The sequence below is a fragment of the Petromyzon marinus genome, unplaced genomic scaffold (assembly GCF_048934315.1).
Source record: "Petromyzon marinus isolate PM22_M1 ecotype Great Lakes invasive population unplaced genomic scaffold, UKy_Petmar_22M1.pri1.0 PM_G_Scaffold_15, whole genome shotgun sequence".
Classification (NCBI taxonomy): Eukaryota; Metazoa; Chordata; class Hyperoartia; order Petromyzontiformes; family Petromyzontidae; genus Petromyzon; species Petromyzon marinus.
Window position 1 is genome coordinate 601,582 of NW_027422706.1, and position 24,656 is coordinate 626,237.

Sequence of the window (24,656 nt, forward strand, 5' to 3'; positions counted from 1 at the left end):
GTCACCCTGCTGCTCTATATAAAACCGGGAGCAAGCGAGGGCTTTACCATTCTGGCGAATTGCCCGATGACGCTGGATGTATTTACCAGCTAAACGTCGTGCTCAAACTGTGAATGTGGATTAACTCAACACACCGGTGGGCTGAAGTAGTGAATTATTTGTCTTTTGTCAACGTGACACTTTTTTGCTGATTGGCCGTGTCGGGTGGTGGAGGGTTACGACACATTTATAAATAAACGCGATCTAACCCAAAAACCTTTATTATGGTTAATCACACTGTGTGTGTGTACACCATGTTAACCATACTCTGTGTACACTATGTTAATCACACTGTGTGTGTGTACACCATGTTAATCACACTGTGTGTACACCATGTTAATCACACTGTGTGTGTACACCTTTTTTAATCACACAGTGTGTGTACACCTATATTAATCACACTGTGTGTACACTATGTTAATCACACTGTGTGTGTACACCATGTTAATCACACTGTGTGTGTACACCATGTTAATCACACTGTGTGTGTATGTACACCATGTTAATCACGCTGTGTGTGTACACTATGTTAATCACACTCTGTGTACACCATGTTAATCACACTGTGTGTGTACACCCATGTTAACCACACTGTGTGTGTGTACACCATGTTAATCACACTGTGTGTGTACACCATGTTAATCACACTGTGTGTGTGTATGTACACTTATGTTAATCACACTGTGTGTGTACATTTATGTTAACCAAATGCCAACGTTGGCTCAACGTTGCATGTTTACTGGGTTTGAATTGAAATGTTGTGTTCTCGATGGAGTAATTTCTGCCCCTCTAAATTTTTCAACGCTTTTACCGAACTTAATTCCCCTGTTTGTCGTGGTCAAATTCTTGTAATAAAAATGTAGTCTACTACATTTAATACAGGCTATGACAATGCATAGCCTGTATTAAAATCGGCGTCAATTAATCAATTCATTGCCTCCTTTCCAGCTTATAAAAATAAGATTTATGGACGGCATCTTTAAAAAAATTTGTGCGGGTGGGAAAAACGCCGCGGTCCCTAAACTGCGGAATCGTCTTGCGCGGCGAGCAGGCGCCGCGTGTCTTAGGCGCGCCTGCCCCGTGCGCGTGTTAACGAGTTACGGACAGCATCTCACACACACACAAAAAAATAAGTAGCACGTTGAAGATTAATTTATAAAGTAATCGATCAATTAAGAGGCTCTTTTAAAGCAATTTACAATTTTTTTGTATGGACGAATGATTTAATTTAATGTTTTTTTGGCTAGGTCAATGAAACGCCGCGGTCTCTAAAGTGTGGAATCGCCTCGCCGGGGAAGCAGGCGCCACGTCCTTCTCTCACGGCGGTGAGTTATAAACTATTTCATTATTGTTGTTATTATTATTGTTATTATTGTTAATCTTTAAAGCTTGTGATCAAAACGTCGTCCACTTCCCGTTGCCCACTCGACTTCTTCTTCTTTACCTTTTCGCTCACTTTAAAATAAGAAAGCATTGTTTAAGAATAAAACGTTGTTGTTGTTATTGTGTGTAAGGCGTTTCCAGGGTAGTCCTCGACTTACGACAGAGTTGCGTTACAGCGACCAACACCGTAACTCGGAAATATCGTCCTTAGCCTAGCCGGGAGTCTTACAGAATGGTGATAATTTAGCAAAAACAGAGATAATTTACAGTAGTGCAGTATAAACTATATACCGCATGTATTTATTACAATACTGTATTGCACAGTGAAATGTTAGCCCCAACAGTCTGTTAAGGCTAAACGGAGGGTTTTTGTCTTTGTTTGTGTGTATGCAGACCACGTATTCCTGAGTTTCCGTCCATCCGTGGTGGCGGCTGCAAGCATAGCATTGGCCCGTATAGAAGTAAAGCTGCCCTCTGCGTGGACTCTGTACATGCAACACTTCACTGGCCTTGCCTGGGAGATGATCCTGCCATGCGCGGAGCAGCTGATTTGGTGATTTGCACGACAAACAACACAAAGCTCTCCTAAGTGACCGTTTAAGAGACCTATTAAGGCTGAGTTGTGGCTCACGAGGCAGCAACGTGCTCTTTTCTCTCCACAATTTTTGTTTACAAACCAATACCAGTTACCCGTTAAAGCCGAATTTACCCAAGGGAAATTGAATACAGGTTATGCATCGCTGCCCAAACCATCACTGCTGCCCAAACCATCACTGCTTTAAGATTAACTGTTAGTCACAGGAAGGTGAAAGTGTCTCCCAGATCAAATGAGCAATGTCGGTGGGACCAAGGTATTCGTGTCGATTCAACATTCACACGGTGGAGGCCAGTATCTCCAGAGGACAAATACTGTTGTCAAGTTGGCATGACGAGAGACTACTAAAAAAACCAACGAGTATGCCATTGTGCAACAGATGGCAAATATTTTAAACAATATCCATGACGACTAAATGAAGCTGATATGTGGATTCCTGTGCGTGCGAATTTCACGTCCTAGTCCATCACGGATGCCCTGAGACTCGGTGAGGGGCCCCAGCATTACCCATGGTGCCTTGTGACTCATTGGTAGATGGGCCCTTATGGTTGAGGTTTCTCATCAACTTGCTGAATTAAATAAGCAGATGAAGACATTCTTACGGTGCTGTTGCTGGCTTCTTAGCATTTTGGGCCTGTGCTTAGCGACCGTTATTTAAACTTAACAACATTAAGTTGTACACTCTTAATTTTTAGAGATTGGGAAGTATGCTTTTCAGATTTTGCCCCAGGGTTGTTTCCACTTATGCTATATTGAGGACAAACTACTACAAACGACAGTACTATGCAGTGGTGTTAATTACTGCAGTACATCCCATGTGTTTTTATTGATGTCAAATTCTTATATTGCTGTCAAGGGCACGGTGTGATATTGGGTTCAAGGATTACAAGATGGCTTGAACCTAACATGATTAGACACACAGGCATGGACCTGTGTGTGTCAAGATGGGCTTGAGCCTAATATGATTAGACGCACAGGCATGGACCTGTGTGTGTCAAGATGGGCTTGAACCTAACATGATTAGACCCACAGGCATGGACCTGTGTGCGTCAAGATGGGCTTGAACCTAACATGATTAGACCCACAGGCATGGACCTGTGTGTGTCAAGATGGGCTTGTACCTAACATGATGAGACCCACAGGCATGGACCTGTGTGTCTGTACTAACTCTACGTCCTCCCCCTGTGTTCGAACTCTTCAGTAAATACAACTTCAACAGGAAGCAGGTCATGGAGCTTCAGGAAAATCCTGCTGTCCACTCTGAGCAGCCCTCCCACTCAGCCTCAGCCATACCACGTGTGCCTCGTCACCAGTCAACTCAACAGCAGCAGCAGCAGCAGCAGCCACAGCCACTACAGCAGCCACAGCAACAGCAGCAGCAGCAACAGCAGCAGCCACAGCAGCAGCAACAGCAGCAACAGCAGCAACAGCAGCAGCAGCAACAGTAGCAACAACAGCAACAACAGCAGCAGCAACAACAGCAACAACAGCAGCAGTAACAGCAGCAGCAACAGCAACAGCAGCAACAGCAGCAGCAGCCACAGCAACAACAGCAGCAACAGCAACAACAGCAGCAGCAGCCACAGCAGCAGCAGCAGCCACAGCAGCAGCAACAGCAGCAACAAATGATGCAGCAGCAGCAGCCACAGCAGCAGCAGGAGGAGCAGAAGCACTGAGTGCCCACGCCGTGCCCCCCACGCCGTGCCCCCCACGCCGTGCCCCCCACGCCGTGCCCCCCACGCCGTGCCCCCCCCCACGCTGCCTCGTGCCGGCCAAGCATCTGGTGCCCAAGTCGGTGCAGACGCCACCTGTGGAGGTGGGTCAGGAGATGGAGTCGTCGTCGCCGCCGCTGCTGCTGCCGTTCAGCAAAGAGACACTTGGCAACATTTGGGATGACCACGATTTGGCCGCGCAAGCCGCGTGTCAGCAGGAACCTGGCCATCGAGCCGCACAACAGATAGATCAGCAGGCTGTGCGGTGATTGCTGTTGCGTTTTCGGCAGGGCACCGATTTCAGGAATGCAGAACACGGAGCGAGTTGTCGGTCAAAGCTGCTCAGCTCGTCAGAGCTTTGGTCGGCAAGCTGTGGGGGGGTGGGGGGTGTTCAAGGAGGCTGTAGATTCATACTCTTTGGTTCTATTGGGTAAAGTCACGTAGGTAAAAAATAAAATAATAAAATTCTCACGACGTTTCGGCCACAACACAAGCGGCCTTCATCAGGTGAAGGGACGAGACTGTCTGGAGGACAGCGCTGGAGTGAGCTGTAGATTACCGGCAACGAAAGCGTCACAGAATCTTCGCGATGGTTGCAAATTTCAATTAATGAGGCGTCGTGCCGCACGCAATCCCGTGAATATCGCAAACCGACTTCCGCTGGTCAAGAGGCCAGCCGAACGCCGACAAATAGTGGGTCGGCCTGCAGTTAAAAGCCACGCTGTTCAGGCCCAGCTCCACTCTGGCCATTTTATGTTTGGCCATGAATTCAAATGGCCAAAGAGACATAGTAAGAAAATGTCTTCAAGCCTAAGTGAGCATTGGTTGATGCTTATTTTCACGGGAGTTTCTCAGCCAATTAAGGTATTTTTTAAGGACACGTCTGTGAAGCGATCGTTGCCGTTCCACAAAGCGGCACTTACTGCGTCAATCCCGGAGGAATAATTGGTCGCGAAAGCCTACGTGTTAAACTGGAATAATTGTAGAATCTACCTCTTGTGTGGGAATTGAACTGGCGACTATCTGGTTATAGGTTGGACACTTTTATCACTGCGCTACACTGAACAACATTACCAAATACACTGAACATAATGTGCCACCTGTTTAGCCGTTAAAATAATTGAGAAACAAAAATAACCATGCGTGGAATTTGTACCAATCTCATGTCTCTGTTTTGGGGCATAGTGTTAGCCCAAAGCCACCCAGACACTTCCATTAAACAGTGAGAACTGTCTGCTACTTGTTTTTATATATTGCGGCCTTATCACTTATGCACCTCTCAGAAAGAACGTGTATTAATGAAATTACGTGTAATTGTAGGGATGGCAAAGTCAGTTTCGAAGTTTTCTGCATCGACATGTGAAAGATGCTGCTACGGACAGGTGTAATGCTGTAATTTCATTGTGGATAATTATGTACACTTTAAATGGGCACAATTAATTCTGTGTGTGACTGGGTGACAGCATTTAGATTCAGAATTATCTCTTGCATGTGAGACAAGGGAATCATTCATTGTTTTAGACTATTAATTTAGAAGAAATTATGTTACTGATAAAACTGTCTTCCTGCTCAAACGATCATGGCATGATATTCGTATTTGTGGTCCTGATCCAGTGTTGGTAATTCCTTTAATATCACCAACAAAGAGTATTTAAACCTGTAATTGACGAAAAAATCCGATCATAACAGCGCAGGTTGTAAAATCATGTTTTACTTGCAAATAAACATGAACGGTTTCTTTATAAGCAGTGCATTGTGGTTCTCTTACCTTTGGTCACTGTCAAAATAAATCTGAGCAAATCTGACCGACTGTCAGGTAGCACCAATACAGAGATGGGTAACTCTAGGCCCATGTAGTCATTGATCAGACTCATCATGTGTGGTATCATCACCAATACAGAGATGGGTAACTCTAGGCCCATGTAGTCATTGATCAGACTCATCAGTGGTATCATCACCAATACAGAGATGGGTAACTCTAGGCCCATTTAGTCATTGATCAGACTCATCAGTGTGGTATCATCACCAATACAGAGATGGGTAACTCTAGGCCCATTTAGTCATTGATCAGACTCATCAGTGTGGTATCATCACCAATACAAAGATGGGTAACTCTAGGCCCAGTCCTTGATGGCAATGATGACAATAGAATTTTAAAAAATGTATATATGGATAACTTCAAACAAAAATGAAAGCTTTATAAGAAATATAACCTTAGCTCCGTGTAGTTGACGTTGGCCGTGTTATATGTAAATATACTGTATAGGGAAGAAGAAAACAACGTACATTTTCTGAACAATTCGTCTTCAAAGTGGCAACACTTTTGGACGGCCGGGAGTGGGAAGCGGAGACGAGGTGGTGGTGGTGGAAGTCGTTATTGAGGATCTGGAGGTCATCCAGGTGGATTGTGGAGCAAACCACAGCCTGGTAGTCGCACGTAAGTATGGGGTACGTGTTTTATATTCTTTGGGTTTTTCAGCAAAGTAACGTAGATAGGTTCAAAGAAAAGAAAAATAGAAAAATAATGATTTTAATGTTTTCTATTGATTTATTTATTATTTAATTTTTGCCTACGTGACTTTACCGAAAGAACCAAAGAGTATGGATCCTTGCAGTCACGAAACTTCAAATCTAGAAAGAAAAAAAAAGCTACGACGTTTCCATCGCAACACAAGCGGTCCTCTTTTTGTTGGCTTCCTCCTGATGACGATTGCGTTGCGTTGCCATCGAAACGTTTTTGATTAGTTTCTCTTGAACCTATCTACGTGACTTTACCGAAAGATCAAAATAATATGAATTCCTGCAGTCGCACAAGCTTTAAGTCAAGGTTTAAGGTGCATGGTTCTTTCTGAAAATAAATGTGTGATATTTTATGACAATAATTTGATCGTTTCCATGAAACTTTTGGCTGGGTAGAGCTGTGGCAAAGTGCCTCTATGTGCTCTTGAAAGAATTGTGATTTCAAATCCCTGTCTGGACTTCTCATTGTGGAAATAACCTGATCACACGAGCCCAAACCAACATGATCCCCCCACAGCTTGACTTAGTTGAGTTCATCCCTGTTAGTCTTTACTCGACATGATATAAAGATTACATTGGTTTGTTGCAACTCAACATGATTGTCCAACAAGACAAAGTCATGGCCTTCAGCTATGCCAAGTCACCATGAATGTGGTCATTTGTGCCCAACCTAGTTGGAGCTCAGAAACTAAAGAGGGTCAAACCAGAGGATATCAAGTTTGGGGCCGCATGGGGCTGCAGGTTGTGAAGTCACCATGAAATTTAAGTACGGGAATAGACTCAATCTGCATATTTATTGAATTGATGTGTTTGTGAATTGAAACTATCAGTGCGGAACCTCAGTTGTTATCCCATCACGTGCGCGGGTTTTCTCTGAGTACAGTTCAGCTGATCGGCTTTATTATTAAGTGTCAAACACTCTTTAGTGCTATTGGTCAAACATCCAATTGCAGGACCGACCTAAAAAATGGTTTTGAGACTCGGTGAGACTTCGCCATCACCGCCCGGCGACGAGGTGGGGCCCGAGCCTTCCCTCGGCGGCGGCGACGGCGGCGGCTGGGCTGTTCCCACTGCAGGCACGTGTCACCATCTCCTCTCACACTCCACACCCCAGGGGTAGGGTACTGGGGAGGTCCCTAGCACACCCACAGGCTACCCTAGCCTGGTGCCAATTTCCCCCTACCCTGGGTCCCAACTTCCAACTTCACACGTCCCTGGCTCCTCGCGACGACCTCGCTTATGTCACGGGTCCCAACCCAGGGGGACATGACGTCACCGTCCCGCCCGCCGTGCATGACGTCACTCTCTGACGTCACTGCACGTGACGTAACGTCATTAGTGACTGCAAAGGGATGAACACGTGTTCAGGTAATTCCAATAGTGGGATAAACAGCAAGCGTTCTCGCAGGTGCAAACACCCCTTGATGAACATTACTTGGTCATGAAATAGACTCCATGAGTCATAATGACATAATAATAGGGTTTTTCCCCTTTTTTCTGGCAACAAAACTGAAGCCTTTTTACAAGGATTCATGTCTGCATTAACCACAATACCTGCAGTCAAAATGCAAAAATAAAAACATACTATGATAATATATATGTGGCATTGTCCTTGAAATTGATTGGTCCACACCAAGGGACGGCTTTCTTTTGAGCCTCGACCCAATTGGTGCCTTTTGGCGTCATGTGGTCGAGCACCAATTGGGTCGAGGCTCAATCAGTTTCAAGGACAATGCATCATATATATTATCATAGTATTTGTTTTTTGTTTGCATTTTGACTGCAGGTATTGTGGTTAATGCAGTAACATGAATCCTTGTAAAAAGGTTTCAGTTTTGTTGCCAGAAAAAAGAGGAAAAACCCCTATTATTACATTTTGGTACTGGCAAAGGAGGTTTAATGATCATAATAACACGCCAGAACCCCGTTGTTTAAAGGAGTCCTCAATGCCCTCCTTCTAACCGCCCTCGTAATCAATGGCACGGGATTCATCTAAAAATATATCTCTACGTGGCAGTGAGTTCTGTTCCTCGAACATCTTCGTGAGCCAGACAGCAGCACCAAGTGCTGCTGGCCACATGCTGCAATGCAATACCCATACTGCTCTGTGCTGTATGCCTTTTAAATATGTGTAGGACACACACAATTTATCGTGTGCAAGTCTTCTTATTAGTATGGTTACTACTCACAGAAGTTTAGAACCACGAAGAATGTCACGTGCTGCATGGGAACACGTGCAGCTGTTGCTCATTGTGAGCCATGATCTATCCGCTGCGGGGTAGAGGCCTCCACAAGCCGTTCCCATCGCGCTGTCTGGCGATGCGACGACCCGTCTAGAATGTGGGGGGGGGGGGGGGGTCAAGCCCGAGAGAAGGGGTCAGCGGACTTTGTTGTCTCTCAAAGTAATCCGTTTATTTTACAACTTTATTTCTGTTCTAGATTTGAAGCTTTCGTGACTGCAAGGATCCATACTCTTTGGTTCTATTCGGTAAAGTCACGTAGCTAAAAAATCAAACAAAAATCACGACGTTTCGGCCACAAACACAAGCAGCCTTCATCAGGTGAAGGGACCGGACTGTCTCGAAGACTTTCACTCCAGCGCAGTCTTCGAGACAGCCTGGTCCCTTCACCTGATGAAGGCCGCTTGTGTTGTGGCCGAAACGTCGTGATTTTTGTTGTTCTATTTTTTACCTACGTGACTTTACCGAATAGAACCAAAGAGTAACTTTATTTCTGGCCACGTGGGGGAGTGAGTCACTGACTCTCAACGAGCGAGGAGCGACATCGTAACGAAGCCGGCACTCCCGCACGAATGTTTGGTTTTTCCCTTGCAAGCACGAGGAAATCCGCAACAATAATATTGTCAGATTCTTCTTAATCGGTTCAATAGGAACACCGTAACCTGTTCACGGGCAAGACATTCTTAGCCTCGGATGGTGTTAATAAAAAAAACGAATAACTTAACCCTTGATTAAATTATTTAATGTGGATAGACTTAAGTCATCATATAAATACATTATTTGGAACATTTCACTCCTGAAAGAAAGTGGGCAGCCTTCGTGTACAATATTTAATTTAATTTGGGATATTGACAATTCATCCAATTCAGTTTTTATTATTTATATTATTAATATTTCTGGACACTGGTGTAATAACCTTATCAAAAACAATCTCTTGCCCTGTAACCTGGCCACCTGTTCATGATTTCTTAATAGGTGAAAGCAGAAAATCAGAATCAGAAAGGGTTTTATTCGCCATGAAAGTTCACACAGACACGGAATTTACTTTGGCAGGATGGTGCATACATTCAACATGTAGGAATCTAAAATCTTAAATAAGTGGTAAACAAGTCTTACTATACTAAGGGTTCAAAGTGTAACTAACACCAAGGGGCTAAAGTATATAAAATTGAATAAATATAAAATAGCTATAAGATACAATCTAAAAATAAAAAAATACAAATAGGGTAACATGGTTAATATTGGCAAGGTGTCATTTTGTAGATAAAATGATAAAGTCAGTGTTAGCCCTTGGCCTTGTTTAAGAGGCCCGCAGCGGATGGGAAGAAACTGTTTTTGATGGTGTACGTTAGCCTCTGCCTGGCTAAATGGCGAATTACGTGACGGCTGAGTGAGCTGTGAGAGCACCGTTCTGTCACGACAGCTTCTCTCTGTTGTACATTGCGGTGGAGAAATGTGCGTGCGGTGGGGCTGCGTGTAACTACCACCAGAGGCTGGGCCTGTTGACGGCTCGGGATGATTTCTGACGGGTCCATTACACGGAGCAAACCAGGACAACGTAGCGGACCTCATTCTCCGCCGCCGCCGCACCGATGGCTCTGAGGTGTCTATTGGACGATTGCTCCAGCAGCCATTGGACTGTGGAGACTGATATTTTTAGCCGGGTGGGTAGGATGTGGAGAGTCTTAACTGTGGTGGTGGATGGGTGTGTGTATGTGTGCGTGTGTGAGCCGTCAGGATGGGGAGCCGTGTGGTGCAGCGGTTAACTGGCTGCGCTAAGAATCCAGCGTCCCCGAGTTCGAACCGGCTCTGGGCCTCCCCTTGGTCGACTCAGCCTCAAATGAGTGCCAAGTGCGGTGTGTAAACATCGCCACTAGGGGAGACAAAGGTGGCCAGGCGTGAGCTCCGTGGAGGATGTCCCCACTCAGGCCCTCTTTGTATTTTTGCCAGAGTCCCATGGGGTTAGATGGGCTGCAAACTTGAAGATTTATGCAGAAGAGCAAAGTCAGTTGGAAAGGGGACTGACCAACAGAAGCTTCTGTCATAGCTTCCTGAAGACGATGATCACGCGCAAGAATTGCACGAAGACTGAAAGCTTCCCTGTATGTTTCACAGACAACTCCTTCCACTGTTTAGAGGTCTTGGAAAGATGTGTGCCCTTTGGCAGCATGGAGAAGCATTGGGAGGGAAGCAGCACTGCCGATTGTTGGGATGAACCGTGTAGACTCGTCCCAAGGCATCAGATTCACCGTCAGCAGCACGTAGCTTCCATTTATTTTTTTAGCAGTCCATGTGTTGAGAAGTTCCCGACGATGACTCGGAGACGGCTTGAAGGTAAGGGCTTTCGCCAAAGGTTTATTAAGTGTATTACATTAGCACAAAGGGTGTGACAACTTCCCAGGGGTTAGGGGTCCTACACTAAGTCCTGGTCCAGCCCGGCTAGCTCCGGTCTCTCTCCCTCGAGTCTGATGGGGGCACTAGCCAACCCCACCGACTGGGAAGAGCAGCACCTCCTACGGCTACCACCGGCTTCACTCTTGGAGGCGAAGTGCCAAATGGACGACTGTGCGGGGAACGGTCATGGATGGGGAAGCCAAGAATTCTGCAAATGGCCTCATTGTTGCTGATGAATGCTCCTTGGAAGTAAACTCCTTTACAAAAAGTTTTCTAAAAAAACAACAACGGTTTTATTAACAACTTCGTTTAACTCATGGTCGACAAGTACGTCAATGGCCCCTGAGACACGTGGCGCCGGCTTTTTGTGCGAGCCGATTTCACAGTTTAGGGACCGCAGCGTTTTTCACGTACACAAATATATATAAAAAGGCGTCCATGCAAAATGTAAATTTCTTTAAAGTAGCGAATGAATTGATTGATGCCGATTTTGATACAGGCATGCATTGTCACCGCATCTGAGTACCGTGTGCAAAATGTGGAATTGATTGGACGGCGGGAAGTGGATGAAATTTTCATCACAAGATTTGGCCACGACAAACAGAGGAATCAAGTTAAGTAAAACCATTTTGAACGCAAATGAGAAATCCCCCCCCCACCCTCCACCGATGACGCGCGAGCATTGCTAGGGGCAACCCCCGGGCAGCTTTAGCGGCGCAAGGAAATACTTAAATGCGAAATAGCACTAAATTGTTAATTTAACAACTTTTAAAGTTTACGGATGGGAAAACGGAATGCCGCTGGCTCACCACGGGGCTTACGGCGTGGTACCCGGCTACTTTTTTTAAAAGTAAACTCCACGGTTCGCGAGCAAGTGTGCGTCCACACAGAGACAGACGGACAGACACACAGAAAAAAATGCCTTTTATAGGTAAGAAAAGAAAAACGATGACAAGACTCAGTGTGTGAAGAACACAGGATTTATTCGGTTCACAAGTCAACGGATATAACTTCAAAACACTTTTATCGGTCATCTTTTTATCGAGACACATTTATTTTACTCATCCTGGCAGACACACACACAGACACACGCCTCTGTCTGTGTGTGTGTCTGTGTCTCTGTGTGTGTGACTGTGTCTGTATGTCTGTGTGTGTCTGTGTGTGTGTCTATGTGTGTGTGTGTTTCTATGTGTGTGTATGTATCTGTGTGTGTCTATGTGTCTGTCTGTGTCTGTGTGTCTATGTGGCTCTGCGTGTGTGTGTCTATGTGTCTGTGTGTCTATGTGTCTGTGTGTGTGTCTATGTGTGTCTGCGTGTCGATGTGTCTCTACGTGTGTGTCCATGTGTCTGTCTATGTGTCTGTCTGTGTGTGTCTGTGTGTCTGTGTGTCTATGTGTCTGTGTGTGTGTCTATGTGTGTGTGTCTATGTGTGTGTGTCTGCGTGTGTGTCTATGTCTCTGTGTGTGTCCATGTCTTTGTGTGTGTCTATGTGTCTTTGCGTGTGTGTCTGTGTCTTTTCGTGTCTATGTGTCTCTGCGTGTGTGTCTATTTGTCTGTGTGTCTATGTGTCTGTGTGTCTATGTGTCTCTGTGTGTGTGTCTATGCGTCTCTGTGTGTCTATGCGTGTGTCTATGTGTGTCTATGTGTCTCTGTGTGTGTGTCTATGTGTCTCTACGTGTGTGTTCATGTGTCTATGTGTCTGTATCTATGTGTCTGCGTGTGTGTCCATGTGTCTATGTGTCTGTGTGTGTATCTATGTGTCTGCGTGTGTGTGTCTATGTGTCTGCGTGTCTGTGTCTATGTGTCTGTGTGTGTATCTATGTGTCTGCGTGTGTGTCTATGTTTCTCTGTGTGTGTCTGTGTCTCTGCGTTTGTGTCTATGTGTCTGTGTGTGTGTCTATGTGTCTCTGTGTGTGTGTCTCTGTGTGTGTGTCTATGTGTCTGTGTGTGTCTCTGTGTGTGTGTCTATGTGTCTCTGTGTGTGTCTATGTGTCTCTGTGTGTGTCTATGTGTCTGTGTGTCCATGAGTGTCTGTGTGTGTATCTATGGGTCTGCGTGTGTGTGTCTATGTGTCTGTGTGTGTATCTATGTGTCTGCATGTGTGTCTATGTTTCTCTGTGTGTGTCTGTGTCTCTGCGTTTGTGTCTATCAGTCTCTGTGTGTGTCTATGTGTCTCTGTGTGTGTGTGTCTGTGTCTGTGTGTGTGTGTCTATGTGTCTGTGTGTGTCTCTGTGTGTGTGTCTATGTGTCTCTGTGTGTGTCTGTGTCTCTGTGTGTGTCTGTGTCTCTGCGTTTGTGTGTCACTGAGTCTGTGTGCTTGGAAAGTCGTCATCGGTTTCGTTGTCTTCGTAGACCGTTTTCCAGACGTACGATTCCAGAGACAATATCTGCACACACACACACGTACACACACACATACAAACGTACACACACGTACACACGTACACACACGTACACACACGTACACACACACATGGTCATACAAAGATTCCCTATTATAGCCTTAATAGAATGTAGGGGCAAGTGCTGTTAGCGAGCACCTATGAAGGCCGGAACGGTACACGAGGGGGTGGGTGGCCAGCACCACGCCCGACCGCCTTTGTATCCCGAGTGGCGATGTTTACTACACTGCACCAGGTACTCATTTGAGGCTGAGTATACCTAGGCGAGGCCCAGGACCGGTTCAGATAATCGAATCCAGTTCGCCGGGTTCATAGTGCAGTGTGGCACTAAACGCTACACTACTGCTCCCTACACACGTACACACACGTACACACACACACGTACACACACACACGTACACACACACGTACACACACACGTACACACACACGTACACACACATACAGACCTTAGAGCCGGACAGTAGCCCCCAAGTGCGTCTTTGTTTCTTCAACCACATTCCTCGGCCGAAGACGGGGCTGTGGGTAACCACATTGACAACACTCACCCACAGTGACACTCACCACACAGAGACCCATAGACATCACCACACAGAGACATATGTATGTTTATGTGTGTATGTGTGTATGTATATGTGTATGTGTGTGTAATGACAGGGTGACGCCTGGTCTCAGCGAGCTGATGAAAGTTGCAAGCGAGAATTTCATCATCACTTGCAGCTGGGGTTGGCATCGACCCCCACTCCTCCTGATGTCGAGGGTAAATGGGCGAGGTTTAGGACTGTGGGTCATGCAGCTGCAATGGCTGCTTTGGGTACGCGGTTTAGACCTCCCCAGAGACCCTGGCTGACAGAGGAGGTGTTCAGGCTGGCTGAGAAAAAGCGACAGGCCCACTCTCATCGGCTACAGCATCCCACGTCGGAGAATGAGGAGGCTTACCGCAGCCTTCACTCGGAGGTTCGGAGAGCCTTGAGGCAATGATGGGTGGTGGTCGCGCATTGCTGAGGAAATGGAGTCTGCCTAAGTGGCCCGCGATCACAAATTGCTCTTTAATTCCATCATTAGGGGAAAGAACGGTGATCCAATCTCTGACCCCCAGGAACAGATTTGCAGATTTGCTGAGCATTTCTGTGACGTCCTGGGGGAGGGGAAATCCCTCAGCCAGGAAAACAACGTGGCACAAAATGGGGATGACCCTGCTGAGTATGCGGTGCCTCAAATATTGGAGGAAGTCACCCCCTGGGAGTGGCTGGCTGAAGTGACATTTGTTGAGGAAGTACTGAAGGCGATCCAGAGTCTGAGACCAGGAAAGGCAGCAGGCAGAGATGATCTTCCAAGCGAAATGCTGAGGGAGGGTGGCGTTTGTGCACAGACTGCCCTATATGACATCATAACAACAGTCTGGACCACTGGACGGGTTCCGCAGGATTGGAAGGATGCCCTGGTGGTCCCCCTCTTTAAGAAGGGGGACTGCACAGACTGTAACAACTACAGAGGCATCTAACTCCCCAGTGTGCCGGGAAAGGTCCTGGCAAGGATTATTCAACATCAACTTGCTAGGCACGCTGAGGAGAGGCTTGCGGAACCCCAATGCAGTTTCAGCAGAAGGCGGTCCTGCACAGATGCCATATTTTGTCCGTCTGCTAGAGCAGAGGTATAAGGAAATCCTACAAGACTTACATCTCTGCTTTATTGACCTCGTCAAGGCCTATGATGCCATCAGAAGGCCTGGGCTCTGGATTGTTCTTCGTGCTTTTGGAGTCCCTGACCCTCTGCTCACAATCATTAAGGACCTTCATGATGGTGGGCAGGCCCGGGTAAAATTACGTGGCCCGGAGTCAGAGCCATTCCCTGTCCACCTTGGGGTGCGACAGGGATGTCCTCTGGCTCCCACATTATTTAACATCTATTTTGACCACGTAGTTCTTGAAGCCCTTCAATAGCTGTACCGGAGGAATTTCCACTTGGTACAGATACAATAGGAGGCTGATTGATGCCCGGGTGCGGTCAAGGGATTGCTCCCTATTGCTCAACCACGTTATGTATGTCGATGATCTGGTAATTGCTCCTCACTCAGAGGAGGAGTTGGAGGCGCTGCTGCTGAACCTGGAGTATGCCACTAAGAGGTGGGGCCTTACCATCAGCCCCACCAAAAACTAAGCATCTGCCTGGGTATTTTGTACCATCGGACACTCCACCCCCATAACTCCCAATTAGGGATAGGGCAGTTGTGGAGAGAGTGGAGAGTTTCCCATACTTTGGCAGTGTGCTCATGACCGGTTCTGGTTTAACAGCAGAGGTCTCACTCCGAATCAGTCGAACGGCAATATCTTTTCATCGGTTGCGTAACGCTGTGTGGAAGCTACATGGTCTGTCGCTCCGCACTAAGCTTCAGGTCTTCTCGGCCACGGTCATTCCCTCCCTTCTCTACGCTTGCGAAACGTGGACCCCCCTAATGGAACATCTTCGCCGGTTAGAAACATTTAGGCTGGCCTGCCTACGATCCATCCTGGGTTTAACCAGACTGGATTGTGTGAGGAGCTCACAAATCCTTGAAAGATCTGGGCAAGGTCCCATCGGTGAGCTCCTCCGGCGGGCAAGGCTGTGATGGCTGGGCCATGTAGCCCGCATGCCCAGCCAACGCATGCCGAAACAGCTTTTGTTCGGCCGGATTGAGGGGGCTAAGCGGGCGCGGCACAGGCTAGAGAAGAGATGGAGTGATGCAGTACAGGAGGACGTGGAGCTGAGTGGACTTGCCGATGACTGGTACCAGCGGTGTCAAGATCGGCCTCTGTGGAAGAGGTTCGTGAAGGATGCTACTGGGCAGTTGGAGGCAGTCGCCCTCCAACAACAACGGAGGGCGGAGGAGCGATGCTCATAACAACGAGCGGAGCGCCGGGTGGCTAAAGCACAGCAGGTTGGCACAGTAGGGGGCACAGGTGGTGCCTCAGCCAGTCATCTCAGTCAGTCGACCCGTGGCACCTCGGTCTGCCCCGTGACCTCCTGCCAGCGGGCGTTCGACACTTCATGTGGCCTCAGGGTGCACATAGCCTGGCACAAGCGTCGTGGTGACGTCACCGCCACTTAGTGGCGAATGGCGGTTGTTGTTATGTATATATGTATGTGTGTATGTATGTGTGTATGTATGTACCTTTTTCTCTGCAGCTCCAAGTGTGGGAAGGAAACATGGCTGCCCCTCCCCGTGTAGCTCCGCTGACGCTTGATGACGGTGTGGGAGGAGGAGGCCACCACCTCCTCACTCTTCTCCTCCACCTCCTCACCCTTCTCATCCACCTCCTCACTCTTCTCCTCCATCACCACCTCCTCACTCTTCTCTTCCACCTCCTCGCCCTTCTCCTCCATCACCACCACCAACCCCTCGCCCTTCCTGGTGCCGCCAGCGGCCACAACACCGCCCTGCCGGTCACCGGACGGCAGCGGCCGTGGGGCGACGACGACGACGCCGCCGCGACCGGTGCCGCCAGTGCCGACGACGCCACCGACGCTGTCGCCGACGCCGCCCAACGTTGCCCGGTCGCCGATGATGACAGGCGAGGTAGTTAACACCTCCTAGTCACCGTGATGATAACAGGCGAGGTAGTTAACATCTCCTAGTCACCGTGATGACAACAGGCGAGGTAGTTAACATCTAATAGTCACCGTGATGACGACAGGCGAGGAAGTTAACATCTCCTAGTCACCGTGATGATAACAGGCGAGGTAGTTAACATCTCCTAGTCACCGTGATGACGACAGGCGAGGTAGTTAACATCTCCTAGTCACCGTGATGATAACAGGCGAGGTAGTTAACATCTCCTAGTCACCGTGATGACGACTGGCGAGGTGGTTAACATCTCCTAGTCACCGTGATGACGACAGGCGAGGTAGTTAACATCTCCTAGTCACCGTGATGACAACAGGCGAGGTAGTTAACGTCTCCTAGTCACCGTGATGATAACAGGCGAGGTAGTTAACATCTCCTAGTCACCGTGATGATAACAGGCGAGGTAGTTAACACCTCCTAGTCACCGTGATGATAACAGGCGAGGTAGTTAACATCTCCTAATCACCGTGATGATAACAGGCGAGGTAGTTAACATCTCCTAGTCACCGTGATGATAACAGGCGAGGTAGTTAACATCTCCTAGTCACCGTGATGATGACAGGCGAGGTAGTTAACATCTCCTAGTCACCGTGATGATAACAGGTGAGGTAGTTAACATCTCCTAGTCACCGTGATGATGACAGGCGAGGTAGTTAACATCTCCTAGTCACCGTGATGATAACAGGCGAGGTAGTTAACATCTCCTAGTCACCGTGATGATAACAGGCGAGGTAGTTAACATCTCCTAGTCACCATGATGATAACAGGCGAGGTAGTTAACATCTCCTAGTCACCGTGATGACAACAGGCGAGGTAGTTAACATCTCCTAGTCACCGTGATGATGACAGGCGAGGTAGTTAACATCTCCTAGCACATTCCAAACACTGCACAGCAATCGAATCGCTGGGGATGGGAGGGGGTGGTGTAAAACGTCGTATTTCCAAGCAAAGTAAAATGTTGTGGACCCCATGAGGCTGATGAAAGTTTCACCCTCACGAAAGCGACGCTGGGTCGTGGCTCACAGCGTGATACCAAATAAAAAATAAAATAAATGAAATAAATCCATCACCTCACAACTTTTTACAGTTTCCCGCTCTTTTTTTCTATGAGGCGACTTTTAACCCGCCCCCCCCCCCCCCCAGCGTGTAATATTGTTTTTGTTATTTATAAACACTCGGATTCCCGCACTTTTTATCGCTTGTTTCGTGACCTTCAAGGGGTGAGAAAAAAATTAAGAACAAAAAACCCCCCTCAGACGTAGCAACTCCGAAGTCTTAAAAAAAAAGACGTGTAAAATTGTATTTATAAATAAACTACTCGGCAACGTAAAATAACAGCCGCCCCACGTCCTCTACTTGATATAAACCCCGAAATGTTTAATATGATTTATAGAAAAATATATAGTTTTGTATTGTTTTTACCTCAGCCAGCCACACGCTCGGTGACGTCACCCTGCAGCTGCGCTCGTGACGTCACGGTGCGGGGTTGGTTGCAGGCGTTCGTGACGTCACGATACGGGAGAGTGGTTGCGGGCGACCGTGTGACGTCACGGACCCCACCCCCCCCCCCGCGTGACGTCACCCCTCGCGCTCGTAACCTTAATAAGACAGTTGTTTTAGGCGTTACTGGTTGCTATTTTGATTTATTAAATTGTTTTAGTTTAATATGTGAGACGAGCTTTTTTGCCCGTCCAAGGACGGGTGTATATTGCAGTAAGTCTTAAATATTTAATAGAAAAATTGTTCAGCTCGTGATTATTAATCGTGGGGGGGTGGGGGTTGCCCCATGTGGAGTGACGTCTCCGGCTCATGGTTGTGGAGGGGTGCGGCATGTAGAGTGACGTCACCCGCTCATGAATATTCATGAAGGGAAAGGGGTGCGGCATGTGGAGTGCGCGACCTTCTTGTGCGTCAGTGTAAATTTCCATGCGTGCGTGAATATTAATGAAGGGAGAGGGGTTCATGTGGAGTGACGTCACGCGGGGGGTAGGCCTCCTGTGTAGTGACGTCACGCACGGGACGGACAGACATTTCTGGGTGATTATAGCAGGTAATTAATGTATTATATTAAGCTCCTAAAGTAGGCTACTGCTGATTAAACTATATATTTTACTAGGTAAAGCCAGAAACTACCCGGTTATCACAAATGATAGCTGAACGAAGGGGCTTATATGAAATGTGGAAATCTATAGCAGCTAAATACTCCCTAATACTGCGTATAGTGAACATGTTTAATGATGCTTTAAGACGAAGGTTTTCACGAGGGATTGGGGTCAACAGAAGTTCAGGCTGCTCCTATTTAGCCCCCTCTACCCAACACACACAATCCACGTGTAATGACTCGCAGACACACTGACTGGTGAGGGTTCTCTTGACAGCGACGACTTGCGACACAGCAACGACCCCTGACTCCCACGGCAGCCCAGAACCTCGCTCCTCGCCCCCTTTTTACCCCCAGCGTGGCCATCCACCCACCCCTGGCCACGCCCCTACTTCTCGAACTCTCTCGAAGGTTCTTGAACCTTCCTGAAGATCCAATATCGCTCCCTCTCTGCTACCTAGCCTGTTATTACCACTCGTGACCGCTAGCCTTATATACTGTCTTCTATACTGCAACACTTGTGCAACGAATCTTCACCAGTGGTTGAACAGGAAATCTATGCCTTTTGCAGTGCCAATGATTTGGAGAGAGCCAACAGATCATATCGGCAATTGTTACTTCTGCATGGCGCCTCCAGTTAGGAAAGGTTTGTCAAAGAATTAAAAGTGGACTGGGCATTATCCAAACATTCCATCAGCTACACGCCCAGGACCCCACGGAGAAGGACTGCCGATTCCTGATGCACCAGAATCATTCTCACTAGACGAGGAAGAGGATGAAACTTCTGGTCCTCAACCATCAAGGTCACGTGACCCAGATTTTCTCCCATCCTCATCCTCTGAACCACACCTCATAACACAAGGTAAACTGAAAGATAATAAGTCGTGATAAACTTTATGCATAACCGCAAATAATAATATACATACATATTAAACAAGAATATCAATCACAATGATACACACAACACACACGTTTGTAATGACACTTTAACACATCGTTCATTACATTACACAATTAACATTTCAGAAAAATTTAGAATTTTCACAATGCAATTATTTTATTACAATGGGTCTCTGTGTGATCAGTCGACTGTCTCTGTGGTGAGTCTGGGTATCTGTGTGATGAGTCTATGGGTCTCTGTGTGATGAGTCTATGGATCTCTGTGTGATGAGTCTATGGGTCTCTGCGTGGTGAGTCTATGGGTCTCTGTATGATGAGTCAATGGGTCTCTGTGTGATGAGTCTATGGGTCTCTGTGTGATGAGTCTATGGGTCTCTGTGTGATGAGTCTATGGGTATGTGTGATTAGTCTATGGGTATCTGTGTGATGAGTCTATGGGTCTCTGTGTGAGTATATGGGTCTCTGTATGATGAGTCTATGGCTCTGTGTGAGTCTATGGGTCTCTAAATAGTCTATGGGTATGTGTGATTAGTCTATGGGTATCTGTGTGATGAGTCTCTGGGTCTCTTTGTGAGTCTATGTTACATTATACACTAGCGAGCAACACATCTGAAGCCCCGAATGGCACTGAAGGGGGTGGGTAGCCAGCACCACGGCTGACCACCTTTGTCTCCCTAGGGGGCGATGTTTACAACCCGCACCGGGTATATATTTACGCAATCTATAACATCCCCCCCCCAAACAAAAAAAACGTAGCACAAATGTGGCCAAAGTCCTTTTCCAGTTTAATAGACAAAGAAATCACTAAAGCTTCAAATCAAGATTAGACAAATGGTTATTTTTCCCAGTAATGCCGACTGAGCTACACGACGCCTTTTACTGGTAGGAACTTCCTGGTTACACCACCAGCCCACAGGGGATTATTGTGTCTGTCTGTCCGTCGTGCATCCAAAAATGAGAGGGGTGGGGCTGGGTGGAGAGGGGAGGGGCTGGGTGGGGCTGGGTGGTGAGGGGCTGGTCACCCCGTGGTGCCCTTATAAAACTCAACGTTTAACCTACTCACGCCGGCTTGTGCCAGCCCTCACAGTCGGGCATATTTGCGGAATACACCACGTGGTGGCGCCGCCGTTGACCCTGGCCATTGACGGGGCAACCCAACGTTCCTACTAGCTCCCTCCGCAGGAGAATGTGTTCAGAAGCGACCGGGCAATCACAAGCGACAGTCTCAGTTCTCCTCTTCCCGCTTGACGCTGACTCCATCCACCAGGAGGTCACCACCTCGAGTCGAACCCTGACCTTCACGCTTCACCGTTATCTCTTCTTCACACTCCACCATCACTCCTGGCCACGTAGCAAAGTTGTCATTTTCTTCCGGTTCTTGTTTTATGAGAGATGGACTCATGGCAGCGGCACTTTGGCCTTCACAAGTAGATTTCACCCTCTCGTGGATCTTTTCATGCATCGTTCGTTGTCCTGACGCGATAAACCCTTTCCCACACACGGTGCACTTGTAGGGCTTGTCGCCTGTGTGTGTTCTCTGGTGAATCCGAAGATAGTTTGAATAGGAAAATGCTTTCCCACACACACTGCACTTGTAGGGCTTCTCGCCCGTGTGTGTTCTCTGGTGAATCCGAAGAGAGTTTGAATAGGGAAATGCCTTCTCACACACGGTGCACTTGTACAGCTTCTCGCCTGTATGTGTACTCTGATGATGTTGAAGAATTTCTAAACGAGTAAATGCCTTCATGCACAGAGTGCACTTGTAGGGCTTCTCACCCGTGTGCATTCTCTGGTGAATTCGAATATATGATGAATGCACAAATGCCTTCTCACACACGGTGCACTTGAATGGCTTTTCGCCCGTGTGTGTTCTCTGGTGAATTTTTAGATTTGTTAAACAAGCAAATGCCTTCTCACACACGGTGCACCTGAATGGCTTTTCGCCCGTGTGTGTTCTCTGGTGAATTTTTAGATTTGTTAAACAAGCAAATGCCTTCTCACACACGGTGCACCGGAATGGCTTTTCGCCCGTGTGTGTTCTCTGATGATGCTTCATGTGTTCAGCGTGATCCGTGCTGTAGGTACACCGGTCGCATTGGTGCCTTTTAGCACCGGGCTCTGTCGAGGACTTCTCCATGCGATCGACTCTGCAGATAAACCTTACACGTTACACACAAAATCACACGCACACTACAGAGACAAGCATCGACCGTGTGCAGGGCCGGATTGAGGCGTGGGGGCTTTAGGAACTGCAGCCCAGAGGCCTCCGCCAGCTGGAGGGCCTCCAGAGATTAAGAGAAAAAGTTTTTTTCAGTTGTGAATGCTGAATTTATTTTCTCGTTAGCCTTGTAAAAATAAATTGTATTGTTCTTTAACTTTGTTTTCCTTTTGGGAATATTACTGGGGGCCTCAAAGTACCTGTAGTAACAACAACAACAAATGCCATTCGCCACTACGTGGTGGTGACGTCACCACGACGCTTGTGCCAGGCCATGTGCACCTTGAGGCCACGTGAAGGCCACGTGAAGGCCACGTGAAGTGTAGCACAGGGCCATACACAATCTTAATCCGGCCCTGCTCGTGTGCAGCCTTAATTGTGTTGGGGCAGGGTGTGAGTGTGAGATTGTAAGTCTGTGTTTGAGTGAGAGATTGTCAGTGTGTGTGAGTGTGAGATTGTCAGTGTGTGAGTGTGAGGTTGTCAGTGTGTGTGTGAGTGTGAGATTGTCAGTGTGTGTGTGTGAGATTGTCAGCCTGTGTGAGTGTGAGATTGTCAGTGTGTGTGTGAAATTGTCAGCCTGTGTGAGTGTGAGATTGTCAGTGTGTGTGTGAGATTGTCAGCCTGTGTGAGTGTGAGATTGTCAGTGTGTGTGTGTGAGATTGTCAGTCTGTGTGTGAGATTGTCAGTCTGTGTGTGAGTGTGAGATTGCCAGTGTGTGTGTGAGTGTGAGATTGTCAGCCTGTGTGTGTGTGAGATTGTCAGAATGTGTGAGTGTGAGATTGTCAGTGTGTGTGTAAGATTGTCAGTCTGTGTGAGTGTGAGGTTGTCAGCCTGTGTGTGTGTGAGGTTGTCAGTGTGTGTGAGTGTGAGGTTGTCAGTGAGTGTGTGTGAGTGTGAGGTTGTCAGTGTGTGAGTGTGAGGTTGTCAGTGTGTGTGTGTGTGAGGTTGTCAGTGTGTGTGAGGTTGTCAGTGTGTGTGTGTGAGGTTGTCAGTGTGTGTGTGTGTGAGGTTGTCAGTGTGTGTGTGAGTGTGAGGTTGTCAGTGTGTGTGTGTGAGGTTGTCAGTGTGTGTGTGTGAGGTTGTCAGTGTGTGTGAGTGTGAGGTTGTCAGTGTGTGTGTGAGTGTGAGGTTGTCAGTGTGTGTGTGAGTGTGAGGTTGTCACAGTGTGTGTGAGTGTGAGGTTGTCAGTGTGTGTGTGAGTGTGAGGTTGTCAGTGTGTGTGTGAGTGTGAGGTTGTCAGTGTGTGTGTGTGAGGTTGTCACAGTGTGTGTGAGTGTGAGGTTGTCACAGTGTGTGTGTGAGTGTGAGGTTGTCACAGTGTGTGTGTGAGTGTGAGGTTGTCACAGTGTGTGTGTGAGTGTGAGGTTGTCAGTGTGTGTGTGAGTGTGAGGTTGTCAGTGTGTGTGTGTGAGTGTGATGTTGTCAGTGTGTGAGTGTGAGGTTGTCAGTGTGTGTGTGTGAGGTTGTCACAGTGTGTGTGAGTGTGAGGTTGTCAGTGTGAGTGTGAGGTTGTCAGTGTGTGTGTGTGAGGTTGTCACAGTGTGTGTGAGTGTGAGGTTGTCACAGTGTGTGTGTGAGTGTGAGGTTGTCACAGTGTGTGTGTGAGTGTGAGGTTGTCACAGTGTGTGTGTGAGTGTGAGGTTGTCACAGTGTGTGTGTGAGTGTGAGGTTGTCACAGTGTGTGTGAGTGTGAGGTTGTCAGTGTGTGAGTGTGAGATTGTCAGTGTGTGTGTGTGAGGTTGTCAGTGTGTGTGAGTGTGAGGTTGTCAGTGTGTGTGAGGTTGTCAGTGTGTGTGAGTGTGAGGTTGTCACAGTGTGTGTGTGTGTGAGGTTGTCAATGTGTGAGTGTGAGGTTGTCAGTGTGTGTGAGTGTGAGGTTGTCAATGTGTGAGGTTGTCAGTGTGTGTGAGTGTGAGGTTGTCAGTGTGTGTGAGTGTGAGGTTGTCAGTGTGTGAGTGTGAGGTTGTCAGTGTGTGTGAGTGTGAGGTTGTCAGTGTGTGAGTGTGAGGTTGTCAGTGTGTGAGTGTGAGGTTGTCAGTGTGTGTGAGTGTGAGGTTGTCAGTGTGTGTGAGTGTGAGGTTGTCAGTGTGTGTGTGTGAGGTTGTCACAGTGTGTGTGAGTGTGAGGTTGTCAGTATGTGAGTGTGTGAGTGTGAGGTTGTCACAGTGTGTGTGAGTGTGAGGTTGTCAGTGTGTGTGAGGTTGTCACAGTGTGTGTGAGTGTGAGGTTGTCACAGTGTGTGAGTGTGAGGTTGTCAGTGTGTGTGTGAGGTTGTCACAGTGTGTGTGTGAGTGTGAGGTTGTCACAGTGTGTGTGAGTGTGAGGTTGTCACAGTGTGTGAGTGTGAGGTTGTCACAGTGTGTGTGTGAGGTTGTCACAGTGTGTGTGAGTGTGAGGTTGTCACAGTGTGTGTGAGTGTGAGGTTGTCACAGTGTGTGTGAGTGTGAGGTTGTCACAGTGTGTGTAAGTGTGAGGTTGTCACTGACCCTGGTGAATCTTCGTCGTTGTCAAGGCCGCAGGCTTCACCTCCCTCACGACTCTCAAAATG

General features: G+C 47.5%; 1 protein-coding gene and 1 long non-coding RNA gene across 2 annotated transcripts; one reads left to right on the plus strand and one right to left on the minus strand.

The window, feature by feature from the left end:
- Positions 1-1,124: 1,124 nt before the first annotated feature.
- LOC142910737 (uncharacterized) lies at positions 1,125-5,460 on the plus strand. Its single transcript, XR_012933076.1, has 3 exons — positions 1,125-1,364; positions 1,816-1,975; positions 3,219-5,460. It is a non-coding gene; the product is annotated as an uncharacterized LOC142910737 (long non-coding RNA).
- A 14,408-nt stretch (positions 5,461-19,868) lies between these two features.
- On the minus strand, positions 19,869-24,656 carry LOC142910658 (uncharacterized). The gene is made up of 2 exons (XM_076060018.1): positions 24,595-24,656; positions 19,869-22,037 (listed from the first exon to the last, which is right to left on the minus strand). The coding sequence occupies exon 2, from the start codon at positions 22,025-22,027 to the stop codon at positions 21,116-21,118; it is 912 nt and encodes a 303-aa protein (XP_075916133.1). The 5' UTR covers positions 22,028-22,037; positions 24,595-24,656; the 3' UTR covers positions 19,869-21,115.

Coding starts and splice junctions, on each gene's coding strand:
- LOC142910658 (XM_076060018.1), bottom strand. CDS start 22,027: ATGGAGAAGTCCTCGACAGAGCCCGGTGCTAAAAGGCACCAATGCGAC.